Source organism: Ictalurus furcatus, chromosome 14, assembly GCF_023375685.1.
Source record: "Ictalurus furcatus strain D&B chromosome 14, Billie_1.0, whole genome shotgun sequence".
NCBI classification, from domain to species: domain Eukaryota; kingdom Metazoa; phylum Chordata; class Actinopteri; order Siluriformes; family Ictaluridae; genus Ictalurus; species Ictalurus furcatus.
This window is the reverse complement of record NC_071268.1, coordinates 7,764,352-7,791,635: the sequence shown is the minus strand read 5'-3', so window position 1 is coordinate 7,791,635 and position 27,284 is coordinate 7,764,352. Positions and strand designations below refer to the sequence as shown.

The following is a 27,284-nucleotide window of genomic DNA, read 5'->3' as shown; positions in this document are numbered from 1 at the left end:
GCTAGTACTACTACTAAAACTACTACTAAAACTACTACTACTACTATTAAAACTACTGCTAAAACTACTACTACTATTAAATCTATTAGTACTACTATTACTACTACTACTACGATTAAAAATACTAAAACTATGACTACTATTAAAACTACAACTACTATTAAAAGTACTACTATTATTAAAACTATGACTACTACTACTAAAACTACTGCTAAAACTACTACTATTAAAACTACTACTACTACTAAAACTACTACTACTACTAAAACTACTACTACTATTAAAACTATGATTACTACTACTACTAAAACTACTACTACTATTAAAAGTATGACTACTACTAAAACTACTGCTAAAACTACTACTATTAAAACTACTACTAAAACTACTAAAACTACTACTAAAACTACTACTAAAACTACTGCTACTACTAAAACTACTACTACTACTAAAACTACTGCTACTACTAAAACTACTGCTAAAACTACTACTATTAAAACTACTACTACTACTAAAACTACTGCTAAAACTACTACTACTACTAAAGCTACTGCTAAAACTACTACTACTATATTCTCCATGTCAGATAATACGATGAAGAATTAGTTCTAACGATAGAACTGTGATTTTGCTTACGTCATCAATTAAAGTGCCCCAGCATCACATAAACAAAAACATGCTTCAAAGTGAGTTTGAGATAAGATATTTTTCTGTCCATTAGAATATTTTGTCTCCTTATTAAAACTACTACTATATCATATTTTAAATCGGTTTATTATTAGGCTTAGATTGTGTCTGCTACACATAGAAAGAAAGGAGGAAGAGAGCGACATGGAAGCTTGAGAGAATGAAACAGAGGAAGAAAAGAGATGGGAGAGAATGAGCTTGAAACAGAGAGAACGAAAGAGAGAGATTGAAGCAGAATGAATGAAAGAATGAAGCAGAGGGAAAGAGGAAGAAGAAAGAGAGATAAGGAAGATCAAGTGAATGAAACAGAGGAATAGAGAGATGGAGGAGAGAGAGAGAATGTAAGAGAAGGAAGGAGAGATGGAGGATAGAGAGAATGAAACAGGTGGAATGAAACGGAGAGATATAGGAGAGACAATGCAACAGAAAGAGAGGAGGAGAGAGAAAGAGTAATGGTAGGTTGAGAGAATGAAACAGAAATAGAGGTGTATGGTCGATAGAGAGAGTGAAACATGGAGGAAGAGAGAAATGAAGGATAGAGAGAATTAAATATAAATAGAGGAGAAAGAGAGAGATGAAGTTCGAGAGAATGATAAAGAGAGAAAGAGAAGAAGGACCGGAGAAAAAATAGGGTGAGAAGGGGGGATGTTAATTCTCTCAGATGGGAGTGGGGTTCATGACCGTGAAGTCATTCCCTCTTTTTCTTTTTTTTTTTTAAACAATTATGAAATAATAATAAAGTCCAGAAGAGAAGAAGTGATAGCAGACGTACACACAGCCCTGCTGTGACCCTTCATGATTTAGGACTGTTTCTTTCTTTCTTTGTTTTGTCATACCAGTCTGTTTATAAACAGTTCATAATGTTTATACCAGTCCCTGTCAATGAGCTGTTATAAGATAATGTGTTAGTATGAGCACATTAAAATAAAATTTAGGTCACGGTCATAAACATTTTCAGATCTGTTATTATCAACACCTTCGGATTCGAGCAAAACTGCGAGTTTGCGTACGTCATCAACCAAACGATCCGTCATCACATAAACAAAAACATGCTTCAAAGTGAGTTTGAGATAATGAGAAATATATTTCTGTCCATTAGAATGTTTTGTCTTTGCCTTAACTAACCTTAACTACGACGTGAGTCTTACGAATTCATGTGTGAATAACAGCCACCTTAAAAAGAAGCCTTGATTAGTCACATCTACATTATAGCACCGTGAAATTCTTTTTCTTTGAACATCCCAGCTTGATAAGAACTTAGGGACAGAGCACAGGGTCAGGTATGATACAGCGCCCCTGGAGCAGACGGTTCAGGGTCTTACTCAAGGGCCCAACAGTGGCAGCGTGGCAGTGTTAGGGCTTGAACTCCTGACTTTCTGATCAGTAACCCAGAGCCCTCTTAATCACTGCCCTCTTAAGTATATGTTAGTACATTTTGTTAGTTAATGTATAAATTAACATGTCGGGGTAAACTAAATAACCATGCACTATTTGCATCATTTCAAATGGTTTATATAATTCGCCGTATGCAACTGCGTACACAAACATCACTGGATGGCGTTGGGATGAAATTATTGGCGAGTGTTTTTTAGTGCGTCTTTCTACATCCGATAAGGAGGATCAGTGTAAATTATGAAATGAATCCAATGTCATCCAATGACGTTTGTGTACGTAGTTATAAATTATGCATAATTAATTAATACTCTATCTTATAGAGCAGGTTTGATTCAGTCATACTTTATAATGAACTCATACTTTATAATTTAAAATAAATTGTTGTTATATTTAAGTGTATTTGACTTAAAGAAATTGAGTTATCAACTTAAGGTAATTAGTTTCCTCAGATTTTTTGAGTTGAATGAACTTATCCGGGTTTACAGGGCGGTTTGATGCAATAGACTTTAAGTTAAAACTGTAATGAATTCAGAAATTACTCTGATGCTCACTCGTAAGCTGGTCATACACTCATAAGTTCCTGTTTGCACAATTAGCAATTTTTGCCTATATAGTATACAGCTACAATATAGAAGTGAAATTATTTATAATCGCACTGTCCAGTATCACCCAGATGAGGATGGGTTCCCTTTTGCGTCTGGTTCCTCTCACGGTTTCTTCCTTATGTCGTGTCAGGGAGTTCTTCCTTCCCGTAGTCGCCTTTGGCTTGCTCATTAAGGAGAAACTGTAAATGAATTGAATGGAGTTTGCACGTGTATGTAAAGTGCAAAGCGCATTCCTGACACTGCTTGTGTACACTTAACTCTATAAAAGGAAATGCTCAGAGAGAGAGAGCTCGAAAAACAAAATGAGGACAAAAGAAAAGGAATTTCTCAAGCAGGAGTGGAAGTTATTTTAAAGTATTTTATGTCTACATCATTAATTTTTTTTTTTTTTTTAGCAGTGGAACAGTACTTGAAAAGGCCAGAATCTAGAGACAAATTACAGAAAGGGTCAATTAGATGTGAATTAAATGAGGTGAAAAGAAAATGGTTTGACAGGCAAATGGAGAAGAAATATATGTCTACACTGTTCCCAGGTGATCATGGACACCAAGTATCACACATGGAAACTGGTATTTTAAAATGATTTTAGTCTCTCATGCCAACACGCTCTCAAATCGTCTCACTTATCTCTTTTTGAAACGAGGCAGTAACAAGAAATTCAAGCACTGACAAAGCTTGGACATGCACAGGTTGGTCGAATCAGTGTCGGCTGTAAAGTGTTGCACGGCATTTAAAGAAGACGGCATAGCAATCGGAAACGATTTATAAGCCAGCTTTCGTCCTCGTGGAAAGAAAATCATACCGGACTCTAAATATCCATTCCCTCATAAATGCAGTATGCTCTAAATCGCCCCTCAGCTGAGCCATTTGCTTATAGCTGATGAATATAAACAGACCACAGGTGCATTTATTTTGTTTTAATTAAATGATTGGTCTTATTTGTTTTAAATAATGGATTTGTGTTGTCTGCTTTCATCTTTTTTTTTTCTTTTCATATTTAATATTTCTTTAATTAATGTGCTTAATATCAAATTACATTTCACCACATTTTCATTAAATTTCTCATTGAAATAAATACCCTATTAAGACTTGAGAGAATAATCTTTATATTAAAGCAATAAAAGTGCAGTAATCCATGTAAATGATATGAATTGAAGCTGGTCCAGTCGAGGTTTACATTAGTTAGTTTCTTATGGGTTAATTTACACACACTCGAGAAGGTTATGAACGTTGTTCTGAGATTGCGGGACTTTCACGTATACCAAATTTCCTCTTTAAATGTTCCTAAGTATGGATTTATTTGTATCCACCTTGATAAATGAGGCCCACACAGTTCATGAAGTTATTTGCTATTAATGACTTGAAAGGAAGCAATCCAAAATGTCCCTAAATGGAGACAAACAAGACTAACTATTGAATTAGAATAAAACAAATGGCACCCTATAAAAGGAGGAGGAGTTAGTGTGTGCCTTCATAGTACCATAGACATTTTTTTAATCTTTTTTTTTTTTTTTTTTTTTTTTTAAATTTCCCACAGTATTCGTCACTTTTGCTTCTGGTTGCGTTCAGGTTTTGGAAATGATTACTGATCGACAGTGTGTTTGAAGCCCATATATTGCTTGAAATTCTCAAGTTGAACGTCAGTAGTGATTACAAGTGTCCTGTGATGTCATCCCTCAGGCTGGTTGTCCTCGGTGGTGCCCCTGTTCCCGGGCACGCTGGACTGTGGGCAGGCTGTACAGGAGTGTATGGCCCAACCTGAGTGTGAAAAACTGTACAGACAGCTGGACTACTGCGTGGACGAAGAAGCCGTTGTGCCGCTCGTTCCTGAAGTCCGCCAAGCCTGCGCTGATGCCCAGAATGCCCTGCTGCACCATCGGCCCCTGCAGGAGTGCAAGTGCCAGCGCGGATCACGCAAAGAGACTCTCTGTCTCCGAGTGTACTGGACCGTGCGCTTCCCACAGGGTGAGGAGCCTGTATGTGTGTCATTACATGCACATATATGTTTATGGGTGTGTTGGAGAGTGGATGTACATGAATGCTTATTTGGGCATGTGTGTTCACGAGTGGAAATTCTGTATTGGTGAATATCTAGGGCTGGGCGATATGACGATATCATATTCTACAACAAATGGAGTTAGGATCTACATGAAGTTTGGGAAAAAGGTCATGCTGGAAGTGCCACGTTCTTCCTGTAAATTCCAATCTGTCTCTTTCTTTATTAGTGATGTTGTTTCCCCACCCACCACCTCCCTACACCTTACTGTTTAACAGCTCCTACCCGAAAGGTCTTCAAGTGGGAGTGTCTGGCTTTCTGGTACAAAACAGAATTCACTCATTGCTCACAGCCTCTGAGTTCTCCATACTTTTTACAGACCCATAATCAGTCATCATTTTATTTAGTTTAGGCGTTGTTTGCATTCGTAAATGTAACATTAGATTAAAAGGACCATGCTTTAGAGTTTAGTGAAATTACAAAAAATGCAGGGTTCTACTGTTTATTGTTAGCCTATTTCCCCTTCCTGCAACCAGGTCATATTGGTATCGGTAATCTTCCTTGTTGACCTTCAACACAGTATGAAAGAGTGGTATATAAATAAATGATCATTAAATATGTATTCAAACAAAATACAAATGAGATACATACCGCTGTATCATTGAAATGGTTTCAAGTATCCTAATATGCTAGTGTCTGAGTGGTGATACGAGTCTGTGGAGAGTCAGGATAGAGTTTGTCAGAGCAGAGACGAGCAGTCCTGTGAAACGAGCGCTTTTCCGCCACTGTCAAATGGAAATGTCAAGTGTTCAGCCCTGCGTTTCAAATTGTGAATCGTATCTCCGGCCGCGGCTCACAGCTGCGTGATTGCGCCGTGATACACGTCGTGCCAAAAACACTCATTTGCATTGTGCTTTTCTGCATGCGAGATCGTGATAAGAAAAATGATGCTTTATAATTTCGATGTTGAGCGTGGAATGCGGCTCGTCGGAATGATATCGCACACATGGAATACTCGTCTGTCTGATTTGAACTCATCATGCTTTCTCACCGATGCTGCCGAAGCAAATAACCTCCCCCACACATGTACCCTTTCCCCCTAGGAGTCTTCTAAGTCTAGATGATAACTAGGCAATATTAGTTAGGTTATGCATCATCATAGAGCCATCATATAATCCCAGTAATTTGATTAAGCACAGCAGCTCACTTAATTAGCTGTAACGATAAGGTAATGGTGCGCTTCAGCAGGCTTAATTACGCTGGAATATTCCACCACTTGTTTGGCTCCAAGTGTGTGTAGCTGCACTGATAAGACTGATTGTGTGTCTGTTGCAGGGTATGATGACATTGAGACGTCCCCGTACGAGGACATCGAACTGGAACTTGCGAGAAATAGCGAAGTAACAAAACTGGCCTCGATTGTGGCAGGTACTTCACATCTTCAACACTCAGTGTCAGGTATACCAACCATATAAGTGCACTTTGTAGAGCTACAATTACTGACAGGAGGCCTGTCTATTGCTATGTGCAATGTGTTAGCCCTCCTTTACCCCATTCATCACTGACAGCTTCACCTCTGGCCACATATTACTCGGATGATGGACTATTCTTAATGGTGATGCTGACATAGAGTGTTTCAGCTGCAAGTTCTTGCTTGGGATGGAAGAAAAATCATAACCATTAACAATGTCTTTCTCAGCAACTAGCTATTTATGGTTAGCTAATATACTACAGGCAGCATGATGGCACAGTAGGTAGCGTTACTGTCTCATACTTCCAGTATTCCTGCTTTAATCCTGAGCATGGGTGTATGCAGTGCTGTGAAAAAGTTTTTGCCCCATCTTGATTTCTTCTGTTTTTATGTATAACATACAAATACTTATACTCTGAAACTAAACAGTTTCAGAAATTAAAACAAAATCTAAGATAAAACAAAGGCAACATGAATAAACACAATATATAGATGATGCTATTTACTGAAGCAAAAATAGTTATCCAATACCAACCGGACCTGTGTGAAAATGTATTTGCCCCTGTAGTTACTAATTCTCCAAATCTATGAAACTGCATTCATAATGGGATTCAGCTGGATTAGATGCAACCAGGCCTGATTACTGTAAACCCTGTTCAATCAAATCAATACTTAAATAGAAACTTTTTCAACAGCATGAAGTTGGTTAAAATGTCTTACCCAGTAACACACTATGCCAAAGAAATTCCAGAAATGATGAGGAAGAAGGTGATTGAAATACATCAGTCTGGGAAGGGTTACAAAGTTATTTCTAAGGCTCTGGGACTCCAAAGAACCACTGTGACAACCATTATCTCCGAATGGAAAAAACTCGGTACAGTATTGAACCTTCCCAGAAGTGGCCAACCTTCCAAATTTCCTCCAAGAGCACAGCGACTACTCATCCAGCAAGTCACAAAAAAGCCAAGGCCACCATCAAAGGAACTACAGGCCTCTCTTGTATCAATAAAGGTCACTGTTCATGACTCCACTATCAGAAAGATACTGGGCACAAATGGCATCCATGGAAAAGTGGTGAGGTGAAAACCACTGCTAACCCAGAAGAACATTAAGGCTCATCTGAATTTTGCCAAAACACATGTAGATGATCCTCCAATCTTTTGGGAGATGTTCTGTGGATTGATGAGTCGAAACTGGAACTGTTTGCAAGACAGGGAGACCCCTGGGGACATCTGGCTTAAACCAAACACCAAATTCCACAAAAAGAACATCATACCTACGATCATGCATGGTGGTGGGAGTGTGATGGTGTGGGGATGTTTTGCTGCTTCAGGGCCTTGGCAACTTGCAACAATTGAGGGAAACATGAATTCTGCTCTTTACCAGAAAATCCTAAAGGAGTCCGTAAGTGGAAACTCAAGTGCAACTGGATTATGCAGCAAGACAATGATCCAAAGCATAGGAGTAAATCGAACTCTGAATGGCTCAAAAAATGCAAAATTAAAGTTTTGGAGTGGCCTAGTCAAAGTCATGACTTGACCCAACTGAGATGCTGTGGCAGGACCTTAAACGGGCAGTTCATGCTTGAAAACCCTCCAGTGTGGCTGAACTAAAGCAATTCTGCAAAGAAGAATGGGCCAAAATTCCACCTCAGTGCTGTGAAACACTGATCTCCAGTAATCGGAAAGCGTTTGGTTGCAGTTATTGCTGCTAAAGGTGGCACAACCAGATTTTAAGTTTAAGGGGGCACTTAGTTTTTCACATGGGTGATGGATAACATTAGTGTTGGATAACACATGGGGGTTAATACATGGGTGTTGGGTAACTATTTTTTGCTTCAATAAAAAAAAAAATACAAACTGTATTGCGTGTTTAATCATGTTTTTTTCAGTTGTATTTCATTTGAAGCTCTAAAACTATTTAGTATAAGATATGCACAAAAACAGAAGAAATCAGAAAACAGAATACAGGCAAATACTTTTTCACAGCTCTGTACATGGAATTTCACATGTTCTCCATGTCTTTATGGGTTCTCCGGCTTCCGGATTGCCCCTAGGTGTGAACGAGGGCACTGCAATGGTCTGGCATCCAATTCTAGGTGTGTCCACACTTCTGGGATGAGCTCTGGATCCAAAGAGCTAACCAAGATAAAGCTCTTACTACAGATGAATGAATAAATTATAGATTAATATGTCCAGAAAATATTATTAAATATTATTACAGTTAAATGTCAAAGTAGCAGGTTACATTTTGTTCAGATAATTGTTTTGCATTTTTGTTTATTCATAACTAGGAACACAGGATCGAACCCCAAAGCTGTGAGGTTGCAGTTGCACCATCATGCTTCATGTTTTTTTTTTAATTATTACATTCTTAAAAATTTATCTGGCACATAATTATGGCAGTCATGTGAAACCATTTTGTTCACCATATCGCTAATTTCAGCCAGTGGATCAGTGGGCTGTGACATCGAGATGACAAGGCGGACTGTCACCACTCTCACCAAAATGTGCTGTAGTTTATGAATAGTGGTGGTCTGGGGAAGTCTATGACTAGTTTTGGCTGCACCTGGAAAGATATGATGGTTTGAGTGGGTTCTGAAAATCTGGCCCCTAAATCTCCTTGGTGGAATCTATAAAACATAAGGAAAATATAGTAGAATTTCAAAATACGGCCTTAAATTGGCTTACCTACTTCATATCTGATGGGACCCTGCTGAGATTTATTACTGTGAAAAGAGCAGAAACTCAAAGAGAATTGCGGAGAGCCGTCACCACCTGAGAGGATGATGCAAGCAACCGCTCAGAAGTATAAAACGATTTCTGTCAGCTAGCTATTATGTTAGTCAGTCCACTTGCTGGTGATGGCTATGCACATTATGATTGTCAATAGCCTAAAGTGTTGTGCTGTCATGGTTTGACTTATTCTTGCCAGGGGGGGATTTGGTATTTGTTTTGAAGTTTTCAAGGTTTATTTCAGGGCAATTTCAAGCCATGGGCTAGCAAGTGTAGGTACAAAATTGGTGTACCTAATAAAATGGAAACTCAGTGTACAATTTTCTTAATGATTGTGGAACACTGAACCATTGTATCTGATTCCAAATCATCTTATAAAACACCTTAAAGGCCAAAGGCAAAACTGTTATATTACATCATTTTCAGGTCCTCGTGTTCTGCAGCACTGGACCGAAAAGGTGGCTGGCACCCAGTCACCCTGCTGACGTGCTCTAATTCACACCTCACCTCACACCTTCATCTCTCTCTCTACCTCTCTCAGTGTCCTCATTTCCAGTAGATGGACAGAACCAGTGTTTAAAGGCAGCGCAGGACTGTGGGCTGTTCGAGAAATGTGGTGCCCTACGTGCAGAGTATGTGCTGGCGTGCACCAAGCGAGTGGCAGGCTCAGATCGCTGCAACAGACAGAAGTGCCACCGGGCACTGCGCAGGTTTCTGGAGCGTGTGCCTGAAGAGTACAGCTTTGGTGTGCTTTTCTGCTCCTGCACTGAGCCATTATGTGGAGAGAGAAGAAGGAAGACCATTGTCCCTTCCTGTTCCTATGAGGAGAAAGATGCACAACCTAACTGCCTGCACCTGGAGAGCTATTGCCTCCGTGATGACCTGTGCAGGTGAGTGTACCTACACAAACACAGGGACTCACACAGTAATACACACACACTTTCCTACTATTTAATTATTTTTTACAAATACAGTATATTATACAGAAATCCTATATAAACTGGTGTCCCACAAGGTTCTGTTTTAGTTATCCTTTATATACAGCATCTAAGCTTTAACTTCTATGCTGATGATCAGTTTGGCTAGATTCATCATCATCATCATCATCATCATCATCATCATCATCATCATCATTATTATTATTATTATTATTATTATTATTATTATTATTATTATTATTATTATTATTATTATTATTATTATTATTATTATTATTATTATTATTATTATTATTGGGCACACAGTGGCTTAGTGGTTAGCACGTCCGCCTCACACCTCCAGGGTCCGGGGTTTGATTCCCACCGTGGCCCTGTGTGTGTGGAGTTTGCATGTTCTCCCCGTGCTGCGGGGGTTTCCTCCGGGTACTCTGGTTTCCTCCCCCAGTCCAAAGACATGCGTACTAGGCTGATTGGCGTGTCTAAAGTGTCCGTAGTGTATGAATGGGTGTGTGAGTGTGTATGTGATTGTGCCCTGTGATGGACTGGCACCCTGTCCAGGGTGTACCCTGCCTTGTGCCCAATGCTCCCTGGGATAGGCTCCAGGTTCCCCGTGACCCTGAAAAGGAGTAAGCGGTAGAAGATGGATGGATTATTATTATTATTACACACACACACTTCCATTTTATATTAGACATCATGTTTCCATTTCTTCCACATATATTTTTTTCGCCTCATTGGCTGGGTCCACATTAATGTGGATAAATTTGAATACATCTTTTTCTCTACATTTTGGCCTTCTCTCCACACTGAGACAGTGTTTTTGTCCAGCGAAAACGGTGCTTTTCAAAAACGCTCTCCCAAGTGGATGAATTTGAAAATGCATATTTTGCAGTTTAGTGTGGATTGAGAAAACAGAGATATTCAAAAACAATGACATATCCTTAGACAAAACAAACATGATGGTGGACAACGTTGTACTGCAATTGTTGTGCCTGAAATCAAGTTTGATTGTGTTGTTAAGATTAATGTCAATTTGTACAACCTACATATTACGTTTTTTCGACGTGGACAGAATTTTTAACTCGCGATTCCTATTTGTCGGTGTAACACATCAATTCAAAGAGATGGAAAGCAAAATAAAAACGTATGGGTTACACATGTAACCCTGTTCCCTGAGAAGGGAACAAGGTGGTTCGTGTGCTTCACACTGTGGGAAGCATTTTCACATGTGGCCAGTATCTGAAGCTTGTGTAACATCATGCCTATTTATAGGCCTGCCGTGATCAGGTGATGTGGCAATTAAGCATGTTGTGTGATTTAAAAACGGCACCTGTGAACCATGCTGTCAGCCTCTTTTACATGAAGCGAAGATGCAATTCACAGGCATGCCCCAGTATAACACAGCTACGCAACGTTTCGTTCCCGTCTCAGGGAACAAGGTTACATGCATAACCCAGATGTTCCCTTTCAAAGGGAACTCAAAGTTCATAGCTTCACACTGTGGGAATGAGAATACCCACTACGTCATCATGGCCTGTTCAAAAGATCAGAGCCTGAGGGTCACTGCAAGTGAATGTGTGCAGCATAGATCAAACCCCGCAGCACACACATCCTGTATGGGTACCCCTTTGGAGAAAGCCTTCGAGGAGGGACCCACCTAATGGAATGAACCCTTATGCCCAGAGGCGTAGCGAGAGATTGCTTCCACTATCCAATTAGAGATGCACTCCTTCAACAAAGCATCACCTCTACTGTCGTCGCCAAAGCAGACCAGCAGCTGCTCCGACTTATGCCACTGACCAGAGTGGTGGACATAAGTACAGAGAGCCCTTACTAGACACAATAGATGCAATTTCTCTTGTTCCAGTGTAAGGAACGGAGGAGGGCAGCCTGCAACACTACCAGCTGGGCAGCAGACATAGGCACTTTAGGAATATAATCCAGCCTAGGATATAGGAAGGCCCTGGCTAATCCAGGGGCAAAGTCAAGGCAGGAAGGGGCAACAGAGAGAGCTTCTAGATCTCCTACTTGCTTGAGAGATGTCAGGGCCAGCAGAAGAACTATCAAAGTCAGAAGCTTCTCTGAGGCTGACTCTAAGGGCTCAAATGGGGACCTGATAGACCTGATAGACCTTCCAGGACCACAGAAAGGTCCCAGGAAGGTATGCATGGCTTGCAGATGGGCCTCAGCTGCCTGATACCATGCATAAACATTGAGGTTAGAGAATATTGCCCCAGAGAGGTTCCATCAATAGGGGCGTAGCTGGCTGAAATGATGGCCACGTAGACCCTGATTGTAGAAGGAGCCAACCCTGCTGAGAAACATCCTTGTAAGAACTCCAGGACTGTAGCTATTGTGCAGTTCCTGGGTCTAGCTGATGTTCCTCACACCACAAGACAAAAAGTCACCACTTAAGCACATACAATTTCCTCATGGATGTTGCTCTAGCCTTCATGTTCTTTACAACCTCAGTTGTGAGACCAGAATCTATGAGCGTGTGCCCCTCAGGGGCCAGACTCACAGTTTTCTTAGTTCTGGCCAAGGGTGATAAATCAGCCCACCGGCTTGAGACATTAGATCTCGGATATTATCTCCGAGAACCATATTCTAGCTGGCCAATAAGGTGCTACTAACAGCAGACGTAGACGGTGCTGACAAACTCTCGCTAGAACTTGTGGGAGCAGAGCGATCGGGGGAAAAGTGTACAGATGTGACCTCGGCTACGTGTGGACCATGGCGTTTGGCCCCAGTGGTGTGGGAGGAGTGAGGGCGAACCACAGCAGGCAGTGTGTTGTCTCCTTGGCCAAACCTCTGCCATATGGACTCCACCACTTGTGGATGGCGCCTCTAATCCCTGGGCCTCACACCTGCCTTGATATGATGTCTGCCCCCACATTCCGGTTGCCTGGAATGTACATTGCACTCAGTGACAAGAACTTTCCCTCTGCCCAGAGAAGAATTAGTTGCACCTGCCTGAACAGGGGGCATGAATGTAACCCTCCCCGGTGGTTGATATATGAGCCCACCGCTGTGTTGTCTGTCACAACTAACACATGGTGACCTCTCAATTGAGGTAGAAAGAATTTCAGTGCTAGAAATATGGCCCACATTTCTAGGCAATTTATATGCCACTCCAGATCTCATCTGGAGCTCCAGAGTCCATGAGCTAGACAGCCATCTAAGACTGCACCCCAGCCTGTGAGGGAGGCATCTGTCATTACCGTCTTGCGATAAGGAGATGGCCCTAAATTGTGACCCGAGGCTAGAAACTGGGGACACCTCCAAATTCTCAGTGCACGTAGGCATAGCTGCATGACACTGATTACTCTCAGAGGTTTCGTCCTCGGATGAAACCCTTGACTTTTCAGCCACCACGGCAACGGACTTGTGCAATAGGCCCAACGGTATGACATTGGCTGCTGCTGCCATAAGCCCCAACAGTCTCTCGTAGAGACTGGAGGGGATGCCCAGATCCAGCTTTATCTTGCTCAATGTTGATAGGATTAACCCTACGCATGTTGGGGATAGAAACGCCTTATCATAGTAGAATCCCATATACCCCTAGAAAAGTTGTCCTCCGCACTGAAGAAAGCAGACTTTTCTTGAGGTTCAACCTGAGCCCCAAGCCCTTCATGTGGGTGAGAACACCATCTCAATGATGAATCACCAGTTCCTTGGATCGTGCTAGAATTAACAGGTCATCCATGTTGTTTAGTACATGCACTTTTTGAAGGTGCGAGGGGATAAAGCTAGCCCAAAGGGAAGAACCTGATATTGGTAATCCCTAACCCTAACCCTTACCCAATTGCGAACTTCTGGAACTTCCTGTGAACCTCAGGAACTTCCTGTCCCCTGATAAATCCCTCCATGGCCACATAGGACCCCTCCTTCTGTGTCTGCTTGACCTTTATGATCATTCTCAGATCAGGCCTATTAGCAGGCTGTGACTGTGGCCGCCCAGTCCGTTGGCTCTCCGCAGGGGGAGACTGGCCACCACACTTGCCTTCTGTGCCTCCCTCACACTAGCACTAGGTGAACTCAACACGATGGGGAAGGAACTGGCTGAATGCTGCCGTATGTCGGGCTCACTCTGAAGATATGCTTGGTAGGCCTGAAACACTGTCATTGTATGCAGTGACCCACAAGCGAGACCCGCTGCTGCATAGGCCTTACCCACCAACGCCGAGGTGGCTTGAATGACAAAGTTGGCCCCCTAAATTACCTTCCGTCGATGTAAAGAGGTAGCTCGCAAGCGCCTCCTCCACCTTCAGCATAGCTAAATAGGCATGCTGTTCATTCCCCACAATGGCCAAATAATCTGACATCGTAGGGTTATAAATATGGCTAGTGTGTGGTTTTCCCCAGAACCGTGATATATTTCATCATGCACTTCTGGAAAAAGGGGGAGTTTTCTGCAGTGTGAGGGAGATTTATTTTCACTGGGGAGCAAGCGCTTGTCCAGCCTGCTACAAGCCACTTCCTCCTCCCCAGGCCAGATTTAGTTTTTCAGATGCCCAGATTTAGTTTTTCAACTACCTTAGTAATCACTTCAGGCAGCTCTGTATATACTGCTGCTCTCCGTTTTTGGTGCATTGACACCCCCTTCTGGCTCCTTGGAGTCAGAGAGGTTTTTTTTTTTGGCTTTGCATAGCAGAAGGAGTCGCGACACGATCTCCAAAATCTGCCCGAAAGACGGTGCCGGAAGACACAGCAAGAGATAAAGCAGCACTTGTCTCCGGCTCCTCTTCCAGATCCATACAATATCCCCAGGATCTGATCCATGAGGCTTTGAAACCCAACTCCCTTCGGCCAAGAAGAGGGTGAGCCGCGAGCGGAGCTGCCTATTTGTAAGGCATTCACAATGCGCACAGTCAGACCTCTTGAAGGCTGCCCTGGCGTGCTCCACCCCTAAACACTTCATCTAGAAAGTGTGTCTGTCCCCCCAGTGATGAAACGGGAGCAAGGCATGACACACTTCCTGAATTCTCTCTCATTCATACTGTTTTCTCTCTTTTTTTAAAGGGACAGAAAAGTAAAGAGATTTTCTTTCTTTTTAAAAAAAAAAAAAGAATTGAGGAAATGAAGGTTCTTTTTGTGAGCGTTACACAAATGACTGACATGCAGTCTCACTGAAGATAATAAGGCTGATTGCGCTGTTCACAGGTGCCATTTTTATATCACGTGACATGCTTAGGCATGATGTTACACAAGCTTCAGATATCGGTCGTGCACGAGGGTGCATCATCCCACAGCATGAAGCTCACGCAACACTGAGTTCCCTTTGAAAGAGAACACCTCACAGAGTTTTTTGGGAAAACGCTAAAGTTTAAAAACACCAGTGTAGACGGAGAGCATTTTAAAACAAAAATGCAGCTTTCAGATCCACCCACCTCCTCCGCTCTCTCTTTCTCTGCCCTTTCTATCTAGAAATTGAGTCCCTTTTCCATTTTTTTTTTATGTTTTAGTTAATTTTCCTTTTTCTAAGAGTGACTTACGTTTTTTGGGGGGTTTATTTCGTATTATTTTATGACTTGATGGTTTCAATGTTTTAATATTTAAAATTCAAAATTCTGTATTTCTCTCTCTCTCTCCCTCTCTTTATCTCTCGCTCTCTCTCAGGTCCAGACTGGCTGATTTCCAGCAGAACTGCCAGCCGTCCTCTTACTCCCCTTCAGGCTGTCTGCGTGAGAGCGGAGCCGTCTGCCTGAAGGCGTACGCTGGATTGATCGGTGAGCAATCATGTGCTGATAAATGCCCTGTGACGGCCCACTAGAAGACCGCAGCCCCAGGTCCATGCCCATTTACACGAACTGAACACAGATGATCCGCGTCACTGTGCTCCAAGTAAAGCAGTTTGACGTGGACATGTATGTGTGCAGATGTTTATTACAGTTAAAACTTCAGAGCACACAGGAATTGGAGGAAGTGGACTGTAAACGAGCTTTCACTCAGTGTTCTCTCAGGTTGGGTGATATGAAGAGAAAATATTTAAGGAAAATATCGGTAACATTTAAAGTATGTGATTATGCATTCAGCTAAATATGTTTATTGACTCCAAGCTTACTTATCAAATTCTCATGTAAGAGTATTTGTTCTGGTGAAGAGGTTTGTGTACATGTATTAATTTTAGAAGTACAGATTTATAAGAAATATGTAAAAAATTTGCATAAAAATATGTTAATCCAGTATGTAAATTCAGTAGTGATACCTGGCAGAGGAAACATACGCACATCGTGTTATTTATAGGTGCTACTGTAATCATGTCTGTGAGCCTTCCACCCTTCCTCAAGGTGTGTTCTGACAATAACACACTGCAAGACTGTAAGTCAAATTTGACCAAAACTCAGCATAGGGAATCAAACTTCAAATGCAACAATCCTGCCTGAGTCTCTTTTAAATAAGCTCACATCAAAGAAACAAACAGATAGGAGGAATTCAAATTTCACCTGGATTATGTGCACCTTTAGATGGTTGCACCAAAACAACATAAAATAAAAGAAATGACAAATACAAACACTGATTTAGTCAGGGTACACAATACAGCTGTAGGATATAACAGCATGAGGAGAGCAGAACCGAGATAAATGAATCCAAGCGCTCTTAAATAATTGTTTTTTTTTCTTCTTGATTTTATCTAAGGGAAAGCCAGATGGTTTTCAGTTTCATTTTCCAGTCCAGAGTGGCCCTGAATTTCAGCCAAGAATTGACTGAAAAAATGAAACCAACCCAGCCCAGAACAAAGCTTTATGTTCTGCTGCAATAATTGTAATGATTTATTTTGAAAACTGAAAAACATTTCAACTTATTCATTAAAACATAATTGAAAAAGTACAAGGCAATGAAAAGGCAAGTTTGACCTTTTTAATAGACAATTACTTTACAAAACTGAGCTGACAATAAACAAGGGAAAATTATATAAAAATGTAAGCTGTTGGGCAACATGTTGGTGAAGCAGGTAGTGTTGCCACCTTACAGCTCCAGGATCCCCGGGTTGAACCCTGTGCTCTGTTTATGTGGAGCTTCACATGTTCTCCATTTTCCTCTCACCTCCTAAAAACATTCCACAAGGTACACTGGTTACTCCAAATTGTCCTTAGGTGTGGATGTATGTGTGCACAGTGCCCTGTGTTGGCTTGGCATCACATTCAGGGTGTATTCCACTCTGAATCTGGGTGTGTAAGTCAAGGCAAGATCTGGAAGACCAAGAAAACCTTCAGATAAAACTGCCAGTATGTTGGCCACAAAGGCAAAACCAAATCCCTAAAGAGAGTAAGGACATGTAGTAAGTTTTAGCTGATTGCACCATTCTACTTGTTTGCACAAACATTATCTGCATGGAAGAGTCATCAGAAAGGAAGCTGCAACCTTATAACAAAAGTGAATGTCTGATGCATGCAAAACAATTGAGTGTTGCCAGGACCCTGGACTCTGGATCCATCACGAGCCTGATCAGTACAAAGCACGTTCTAAAAATGAATGAAAATAAAACTGTTGTTTATGCCCTTCATATTCACAGAGATGCCTTGCTTTTAGGCATCTTTCAAACCTGAGATGGAAAAATCCAGGGGTGAAACTTTGGGCAAATTTTCAGCATTTGTAATCTTTTGTCCATAATCTGAAAGTTTTGCACATGATTTATGTCAAAAGATATTCTGTGGATAAAATTTTGGTTCATCTATAAAATATTTAATTATTGCCAGCTCTAGTATTTCCCGTACACTACATTTCATTTCAGTGAAATGAACATGTTTGTCTTGAGCTGAAATATATCTGATTACTGAATACATTTCCTCTGGGACAAGATGCCATTACACAGGTTCAGTAATTAGGAAAATGTCCCAGCAGCCTCGAGGGTTTGTGCTGAATCCCCAGTGTGACATGGACCTGAACTATCAGGACATCAGGCATTTTAACGAAATTAGTCTGAGATGTGTCACATAAACGAGAGACGATGTGGCTGCATGTGTTAACATGATTAAAGTCCAGGGCCGAGCAAGCTGCAGATTCTCCCAGATGGAGGTCTGACTGATGAGCCCATCATTTCTCTCACTGTGTTTCATTTCAAATGTCTTTTTTTAGTCTTTTTTAAAAATTCTATACCTTCTTTATTTCACCTTTCTCATTCATATCTCTCTCTCTCCTTGCTGGCAGGTACGATCATGACACCGAACTATGTGAATAATAGCAGTATGGAGGTGTCTCAGTGGTGTAACTGTGAAGGCAGTGGGAATCAGCTGCAGGAGTGCCTGCGTATCCTGCACATGTTCAACAGCAACACATGCCTGCGTGAGTGTTATTGCGCCACTTGTTCACATAGCCAAGAGGGTGTTTAAAACAGCTACACAATCCAAAGTATCAGCCTTTTAAAATGTGCTATACATAAAGAATCAGTATATGTACAACAGACTATAGATTTAAAATTTTGCCCTTTTTTGGGGAGATTTTTGGTCCATTTAAATACTGATGCTGTCACTTTGCACCTACTTTATGCGTGGGAAGGATGGCTTTGTTTTCCTCTTTGTTTATTAGTGTGAGACTAGCTAGTCACAGCTTTGGTTGACTCATGTAGATAAAATGGAGCAATTAGCACTCTCCTGTAAATGCGTTCAGCTGCATATTGATGTTGTGAGCAGAATTTGAAAAGATGCAATGTGTCATGTAAACAAGGTGGAGACGGATGCAAGTACAGTTAAAAGCTTTAATGAGAATGCAGGCAGACAAATCCAAATCGTGAGGCAATATCAATATCCAAAAGCAGGCATGGGTCAGGCGATCTACAAACGGGCATAAACAGGGCATAGACGAGAAACCAGGACAATGGACAAAGGCTCGGTACGGCTCAGGCAGCAAATACTTCAGCTCAATACTTCGCATGGAACAAAAACACACAGGGGTTTAAATATCCAGACTAATCAAAGGGCATAACACAGAACAGCTGAGACATAAGGAAAGAACCAATAAAATAACAGGGGCGGAGACAGGACAGAAACTAAACAAACACACATCACTAGTAAACACAGTTAGTGAAAACTCAGAAGTGCATGCTGTTAATGCATGCTGAATGCTCCAGTACTCAGCGCGAGGGGAAATCCGTGATACAATGTCTAGAAGGACGCATGTATTAGTCTGCACTATCACAGATTGGTAAGTGAAATGCAATAGGGGGTATGTGACAATGGAATTGGCAAAATAATTTGGAATTTTTTTATATTGTAGGTAAAAAAAATTATTGTCTGGATTATTTTGGCCACTCTTTAATATATCCTAGATATATTTTTATTTCTTCCATATAAAATCCATATAAAAGTGATCTGTCCTCCATTAAACTATTTTTGGTGTCTGATCAAATTTATTTGTAACACTGTGGATGTTAAAGTTGGCCTTGGGCACAATATGCAGTACGAAGTCTGAGAAGGTACAACATGCCAATATTTACACGCTTGAACAGTCTTGAGTCTGAGCAGCCTAGCAAGGGAAATTCAACCTAACAAGCTCAAGCAAACATAGCAGTACTGTATGTTATTATCTTGGTCTTCCATTCAAACCTTGTTTTATATGACACTCAAGTTTGATATAATCCAGAACATTTCAAGATCTCACACCATATTCCTTGTACTTTAATACATGCTTGTGTACTTCTCCTAGGTTATATCTATATATTTGAATCCACTCATTATATGGTCCATAAAACAAACAAGCCATTATTATTCTCACCTAAATGCCAACGTGAATATTCTGTTTGTGGCAATGATGTCGAGTATTGTGCAATATTAATTTCACAGATTTGGCAGCAGTCAACTTTGAGAAATATGTTCCTGCTTTAAATGGTCTTACTTATTAATGCATGAGAGTGTACAGCCGAGATTAGTGGCAAATGGCCATGATGGTTGAATTTACTGATGTTGACTGGAGAGAAAACTTCCAATAAAGCTAAGTGTCATTCAAATCCACAATACATTGATCTGTTTATTCCTGTTTTAGAATATTATTGACTTATGCAACCTACATTAATGCAGTCATACTGGAATAAGGATTTAAATGGTAAATGGTCTGCAGTGTTTCTCATTCACCCATTCACACACATACACACCAATGGTAGTAGAGCTGCCATGCCAGGCACTAGCTTGCCATCGGGAGCAACTTGGGGTTCAACGTCTTGCCCAAGGACACTTCGGCATGTGGAGTCATATGGGCCAGGAATCAAACCGCCAACCCTACGATTAGTGGACAACCCACTCTACCACCTGAGCCACAGCCGCCCAAATCTAACTGTCAAAATAGTAGTGGATTGTGGGTAATAGCAGCAACTAGTATGAGCAGAGACAGGCCACTCCTTAAAAAATCTGAATGAGTCAGTACAAAATACTCAACATGGTGGCTATAACGTAAATCCCACCTCTCCAGTATAAAGAGCCAATCACCTAGTTAGTTAACAAAAACAATGCGTGGCCTATCAGATACTTACACTGATGGAAGCAAATGACATTCTAGTAAGATTGTGGAATTAAATCTAGCATTTGATTTGTTTTATTAAGTTGAATAAAGCTGAATTAAAATTGTTTGTTTCTTTGGTTGTCACAGGTAATGCCATAGAGAACATGGGGAGCGCCAATCCTCGGCCTGTGGAGGATAGGCTGCTCCCTCCTCCTCACCCCTCGCCCCACATTCAACATGACGAGCTGAACGTCAACTTGTTCGAAGACCTCAACTTGGTAGGTAATGACACTGACACAGCAAACAAGACTACTGAACACGGCACTCAATGAACTATAAAACTATACTACTGAACACACTAAACAATGAGCTTTAAAACTCTACTACTGAACACATGACTCAAAAAACTATAAAACTATACTACTGAACGCAATACTCAACAAACTATAAAACTATGCTACAGAACACACTACACAGTGAGCTTTAAAACTATACTACTGAACACACCACTCAAAAAACTATTAAACTATACCACTGAACACACTACTCAAGAAACTATTAAATTAAACTACTGAATATACAATACTGCTAAACTGAACTACTGTACAAAATACATAACATACTAAAAAACTAACCCTGAACACACTACCGAATTCACTACGCTAAAACTATACTACTGAACACACCACTCAATTAACTATAAAACTATACTACTGAACACACTACTCAAGAAACTATTAAATTAAACTACTGAATATACAATACTGCTAAACTGAACTACTGTACAAAATGCATAACATACTGAAAAACTAACCCATGAACACACTACTGAATTCACTACGCTAAAACTATACTACAGAACACACTACTGATTTCATTAGTCTAAAGCTAAACTACTGAACACAGTACTCATTGAACTATAAAGTAAACTACTGAATAAAATACAAAAGCTACTGAAAAAAAAAAAAAAACTTTGAACACACTACTGAATTCACTATTTTGAAACGATACTATTTAACACACTACTCAATAAACTATTGAAGGAAACTACTGAACACACTATTTTGGAACTATAAACTACTGTACAAAACACAAAACCTCCTGAAAAACTAACACTCTCAACACACCTGAATCCACTGCTCTGACTATACTATTGAACACAGTACTCATCAAACTATAAAACTACGCTACTTAACACACTACACAATGAACTATGAAACTAAGCTACTTACTATACTGCTAAACTGAACTATTGTGCACAATATCCTACATACTGAAAACTAAAACACTGAACACACCACACTACTGATTTGATTACTTAAAAAATGTACCACAGAACACATTATTTTACCAAAAATTTACAACAGAACTGTGCACACATTAAATCCTACTGAATACTCGAGCCAATGTACATAATTTACGTTTTTAAACACGTGCGTGACTTATTAGCTGACACAATAACACACAGCAGAGTGTGACTGTCAGCTTACACGCTGAACCCCACTGTGGGCCAGCTCATCTAAATGCAGTAATTTTGGCTTTGGAATGGGGTGTTTTACAGAACGCATGGCTGATCAGGAGCACAGCCAAGACAAAGTCACAGCCCAGTGCTCTGAAAACCTCCAACAGGAAGAGCTTTATGTGTGAACCAGACCGCGTTAATTGAATATCCTATACAATAGAAGACACGACAAGAGCAGCTTCATTATTATACAGTATAGATTTAAGAGTATACTTCAATTAATGCTAACATGGTTACAGTGAAAGCTCCATCTTAGGAACATAAATGTGATCTTCATTAACAAAGCTATAATGATATCACTTCTTCAGATTCAGAAACGTTAGCCTTCTGGGGCATTTTCTTAGACAAGTTATAGTGATGAGTACCACATATACACAACTATAAAAACTGCTACAGATAAAATAACTACACAAACTGCTACACGTAACACAACTACACATAATACAACTAGACAAATTAGTACACATCATACAACTATACAAACCACTACACATTATACAATTATAGAAACTACTACACATCATACAACTACACAAACCACTACACATAATACAACAGCACAATCTACTACACATAATACAACTACACAAACCACTACATATAATACAACTATACAAACCACTACACATAATACAACAGCACAATCTACTACACATAATACAACTACACAAACCACTACATATAATACAACTATACAAACCATTACACATAATACAACTATAAAAACTGTTACAAATAAAACAACTACACAAACTACTACAGATAATACAACACAAACTACTATACATAATACAACTATACAAACTACTACACATGATACAACTACACAAACTAGTACACATCATACAACTATACAAACCACTACACATTATACAACTACACAAACCACTACACATAATACAACACAAACTACTATACATGATACAACTACACAACCTAGTACACATCATACAACTATACAAACCACTACACATTATACAACTATTTAAACCATTACACATAATACAACAGCACAATCTACTACACATAATACAACTACACAAACTACTACACATGATACAATTATAAAAACTACTACAAATAAAACAACTACACAAACCACTACACATAATACAGTAAACCACTATACATAATACAACTACACAAACCACTACACATAATACAACTACACAAACCACTACACATAATACAGTAAACCACTATACATAATACAACTACACAAACCACTACACATAATACAACTACACAAACCACTACACATAATACAACTACACAAACTACTCTACATAATACAACTACACAAACCACTACACATAATACAACTACACAAACCACTACACATTATACAACTATAAAAACTGCTACAAATAAAACAACTACACAAACTACTACACATAATACAATTATAAAAACTCCTACAAATAAAACAACTACACAAAGTACTCTACATAATACAGTAAACCACTATACATAATACAACTACACAAACCACTACACATTATACAACTATAAAAACTGCTACAAATAAAACAACTACACAAACCACTACACATAATACAACTACAGAAACCACTACACAAAATACACCTATAAAATCTGTCTTTTTAGCAGGCCCACAATAGACAGAATATTCTCAGAGCCTTTATCAATTTCAGGATGAAGTTAACAGGATGGTATTTTTAGTTGGCCTCAGTCTAGCTTTTCAATAAATGATTGTATGAATCAGATAGTGGTGAGTAAAAATGTCATGTCAAATAATGAAACTGTCAGGCACTCTAGCTATAGCTAGACATCTAAAAGCTTGTTAGATTAGCAGAATGGTTTCTAAATGTTTTTGAAAATGTTGTTTCCTAAAGCTTTCAATAGTTTTTTTTTGTTCTAACGTTTTAAACAATTTTACTTTCCTAAAGTTGTTTCGACATTTCTCATTGTTGGAACATGTGTTTCTATAATGTTCCCAATGAACACCTTACCAAATATGTCCATAGAAATCTAGCATTAGGCCAGTAAAGCCTGATTAAAGTAGTGAATTTTTGTTATTGTTGTTCATAATGAGTCTAATGTTTGTAAGTGACTATAATAAACATATTTTCTACGTATTTAAAATACTATGGTAAGGATTTTAAACATTAGATTAAGTGCGAACAGCGAGCAAATGTTACAACCTGACCTTCTTATAACCCGTCGAACACATTACATTCTGATAACGTCCTTAGGTAGCTGAAGGAATCCATTTTAGCCTTACCGTAGTTTCATTTTTCAACGGAGCTGCTGTTTATAATTCATGGTAATTGATATAAAGCCCTAAAAAACAAGACAGCGAGTCTGAGTGAAACGCATTTTTAGTCAGCACTGTGATCATGGTAGGTAGGACCCCACATTCAAACAGCTTACGCTGCCACGTCCAATTACCAAGGCCTCCATCCCTCAAGCTAATGACTCTTGTAAGAAATTAAATCAATATTGATCTGGTGCGCTCTTTGCTGTGTTCTCAGATTATATTGAGGCTCGGAATAAGGGCCAAACGCGAATGTTTCATCAATGCGACGAAAGCACGGTGGCAACATTTACTGCCTCAGAATCTCAATCTGTATCCATTTCAGTCGACTCTTTACTCGTGTCTCAGCCTAATGTTTTAATTTACAGACTGACTCGTGTGAGTAGAGTGACCAAACATCTGTCCATGGGCACGGCTCAGCTCATGGACCTGCATCTTTATTAGTGTTTACAGCTGGGGGATCAAAATAGAGTTTATTCTGTTTTTTTTTTTTTTCTTCATTAATTTTAAATACTCCATAAAACATATGTGCTCTTATTTTTTTATTGACATTTTTTGTCTTTTGGTCAGAGGGTAGGGATTTTATATATATTTTTTTAGTATATTATTTATGGCATTTTACATAAATACAGCACTATGGTATGCACATAACCAATCAACTATGAGATAGATCAAGTCTGAACTCAATATAAGTTTATTTATTTAATTCACCCTATACTGAAACAATTCATTTCTGTTTATGTTGACTTTTTTGCTTAAAACACATCTTTTAGATGTGTTTTTAATCTTTTTAGATTAATTTTTATTTATTTTTTTGGTAACACGATATTAATTTATTAAGTTAATTTTAATTCAATTTAACTAAGGAACTACTGTTTAGGAAGCAGGTAAAAAAACCCTTTCTTTATGAAAGCTACTAACCTGATTGGAAATCAGCTCTAAATTTATAAGCGAGACTAGCAGAACAGTTTTTGGATGCTTTAGGAAACGTTAGTTCCTAGATCGTTCAATTTGTCAGAGATGTTTTTACATAACATTTTAACATTAAACATAGTGCTTTTCATTGCAGGAACATTAGCACGGGTTTCCATGAACACATGACTATGTATATCTATATCACTGGGCCAATCCAACTTGATTTAAAATGGCCCATAAAAAGACATGGCTAGTGTGCTTATTTTTGTTGGTCCACCCTGACTGAACCAGTAGATAAACATTTTTGGTCTATAAAAAGTCTGTGATCACAATAGTCCTCTTTTCTAAGTTTTCGAAAACACATTAAAAATGTTCATTCTGGCCGACATCCCATTAATGTCGTGATTCAGAGTGAATCTAGCTTTCAGTAGAGCGTCTGGTCTCCTTTGTGAAAAGGCACAGTGACCAAGAACAGGAAGAGGATGTTATTATTGCAAAATTGCAAACTATATTTACTCATCACTAAAAAAAAAGACCTTTTTTTTTTTTTTAAATCCAGTGATTAGCTTTTCCTTCAAAAAATACTTTCTTTCATGGTGTTCAAAAGTTAGCTTTCTCATTGGAAACTGGTATATACTGTAATAATGCAAAGATCCAGATTATAACCTTCAAGATTCTGAAGCTGTTGACCAGAAAAGTGTACAAAAGATTATCTATTGGTGGAGTGTCTGATGCTGTGACAAATTTTTCTCTTTACTGCTCCTGTGTCTTTCTTGGACTGTTTTTATCATCTCCATGGCCACAAGGGTCAGGCGCTGTGAATGGGACATTACCCTAGAATTTGAATTAAGAATCATACCATGTCATTTTTTTTTTTTTTTCAAACAGTGGTCAATAAAGGGTCAGAGGCCAAGACACATTTAAAAGGCAGTTGCCATTTTATTTGTCTTCTTATGACATTATGGATTTTTCTGCATGGCTGGTTATATGAATAAGTTCTTTTCCTTTTCGTCTCTTTTCTTTTTTTTTTTTTTTAAATGGAAGTCTATTGCTATATATCCATATCCATCTTCACAGACTGTTTATTGGTGAGCACTTGCAGCACTTTTGTTGTGTGGGTATGTGGGTGTATATGTTTACACACTGGACCACGTGTTCATCCTCAGTGGTGTGCGTGTGTGTGTGTGCGCGCGCATACACAGAGTGCAGGGGCTTAGAGATAATCTGGCTTTCCAGACAAAAAGGATTCATTTCTGTTTCCGCTGTCACTTCTACCTCTCTTTCTCAGCCAAACTGCACTCTCTTCACTGAACGTCTTTTCTTGATCTCTCTCGCGCCGTCTTTCCCATTCTTCTTCACGTGTTCGTCTCTTTCGCTCCCTCTCGCTCCGTGAAAGGATTAGTCAGAGGTGTTTGCGGGAGGCAGTGCATCAATCAGACTTTATTAGTATTAATTTATTCATACCCATCTGTCACTCTCGCTCTCTCACTCTCCCCTGTTATCGCTATTTCTTAATCCCTGTCTCTGTAACACTCTCATGGTCTCTCTCTCTCTCTCTCTCTCTGTCTTCAGGCTTCCTCACATTGCACAGGTTGGTGTCGTACAGGTTGCTCCTTTCATGTCATCCCTAACGCCCCTTTTCCCTCCTCTCTGTCTCTTTTTCTATTAAGACATGCAGTCATTTATTTATTGTTTTCATTTTCTTTCGTGTCAGGTGGAGGAGAGCGAGGAGGAAAAGAACGAGCACGAAGAAGAGATAGATCCGGTGGATGAGTTCAACGTCATCCCCCCGTTCCCAGAGAAGGCCACTGTCACTGATTTGGGTTCAGAGACAGGCAGAGTTCAGGGCCGGGCCTCATCCCTTTCAGCCTCGCTTTATCTTATTCTTCTGCTGCTGCTCGTTACCCTCAGCTGGGGGTAGAAACCACCGCCATTCACACTCATCCACACTCACACACATACACTTACATCTGCACACACCCTCCTCAAAATAATCACTCACACCCACTCTAAAGACTCAAAGACTTTATTCTGAGGGATGGAGAGAATGCAAGATGAAATGAAATGAAAAGAGAAGAAGAGGACAGAGGACAGGAAAGTCCTCTCCTACCCGCTACTGACCTTTCCTTTCACTCTGTTTCTCCTTCTCAACAAGAGGGCTGTGTGTAGCTCGCCGATCGCAGCTTGTCCCCCAGGGAGTCACTCTCTGAATCTGATTCTGTGCCAGTTGTTTGGAAAATTGTCAGGAATCATGATTTATGATTCATGACTCATTGGACTGAATCGAATCGGATATATTTAACGCCTG

At 39.7% G+C, this 27,284-nt stretch overlaps 1 protein-coding gene across 1 annotated transcript in view; it reads left to right on the top strand.

Moving 5' to 3' along the window:
- The window catches only part of gfra3 (GDNF family receptor alpha 3), a 52,353-nt gene extending 25,429 nt beyond the window's left edge, over positions 1–26,924 (top strand). Inside the window, exons 2-8 of the mRNA XM_053641228.1 lie at positions 4,368–4,652; positions 6,019–6,111; positions 9,431–9,779; positions 15,447–15,556; positions 17,979–18,113; positions 20,409–20,539; positions 26,691–26,924. Of these exons, the coding sequence (XP_053497203.1) occupies positions 4,368–4,652; positions 6,019–6,111; positions 9,431–9,779; positions 15,447–15,556; positions 17,979–18,113; positions 20,409–20,539; positions 26,691–26,897 (1,310 nt within the window). The 3' untranslated portion in view covers positions 26,898–26,924. The remainder of the gene's footprint in view (positions 1–4,367; positions 4,653–6,018; positions 6,112–9,430; positions 9,780–15,446; positions 15,557–17,978; positions 18,114–20,408; positions 20,540–26,690) is intronic.
- Positions 26,925–27,284: the final 360 nt, after the last annotated feature.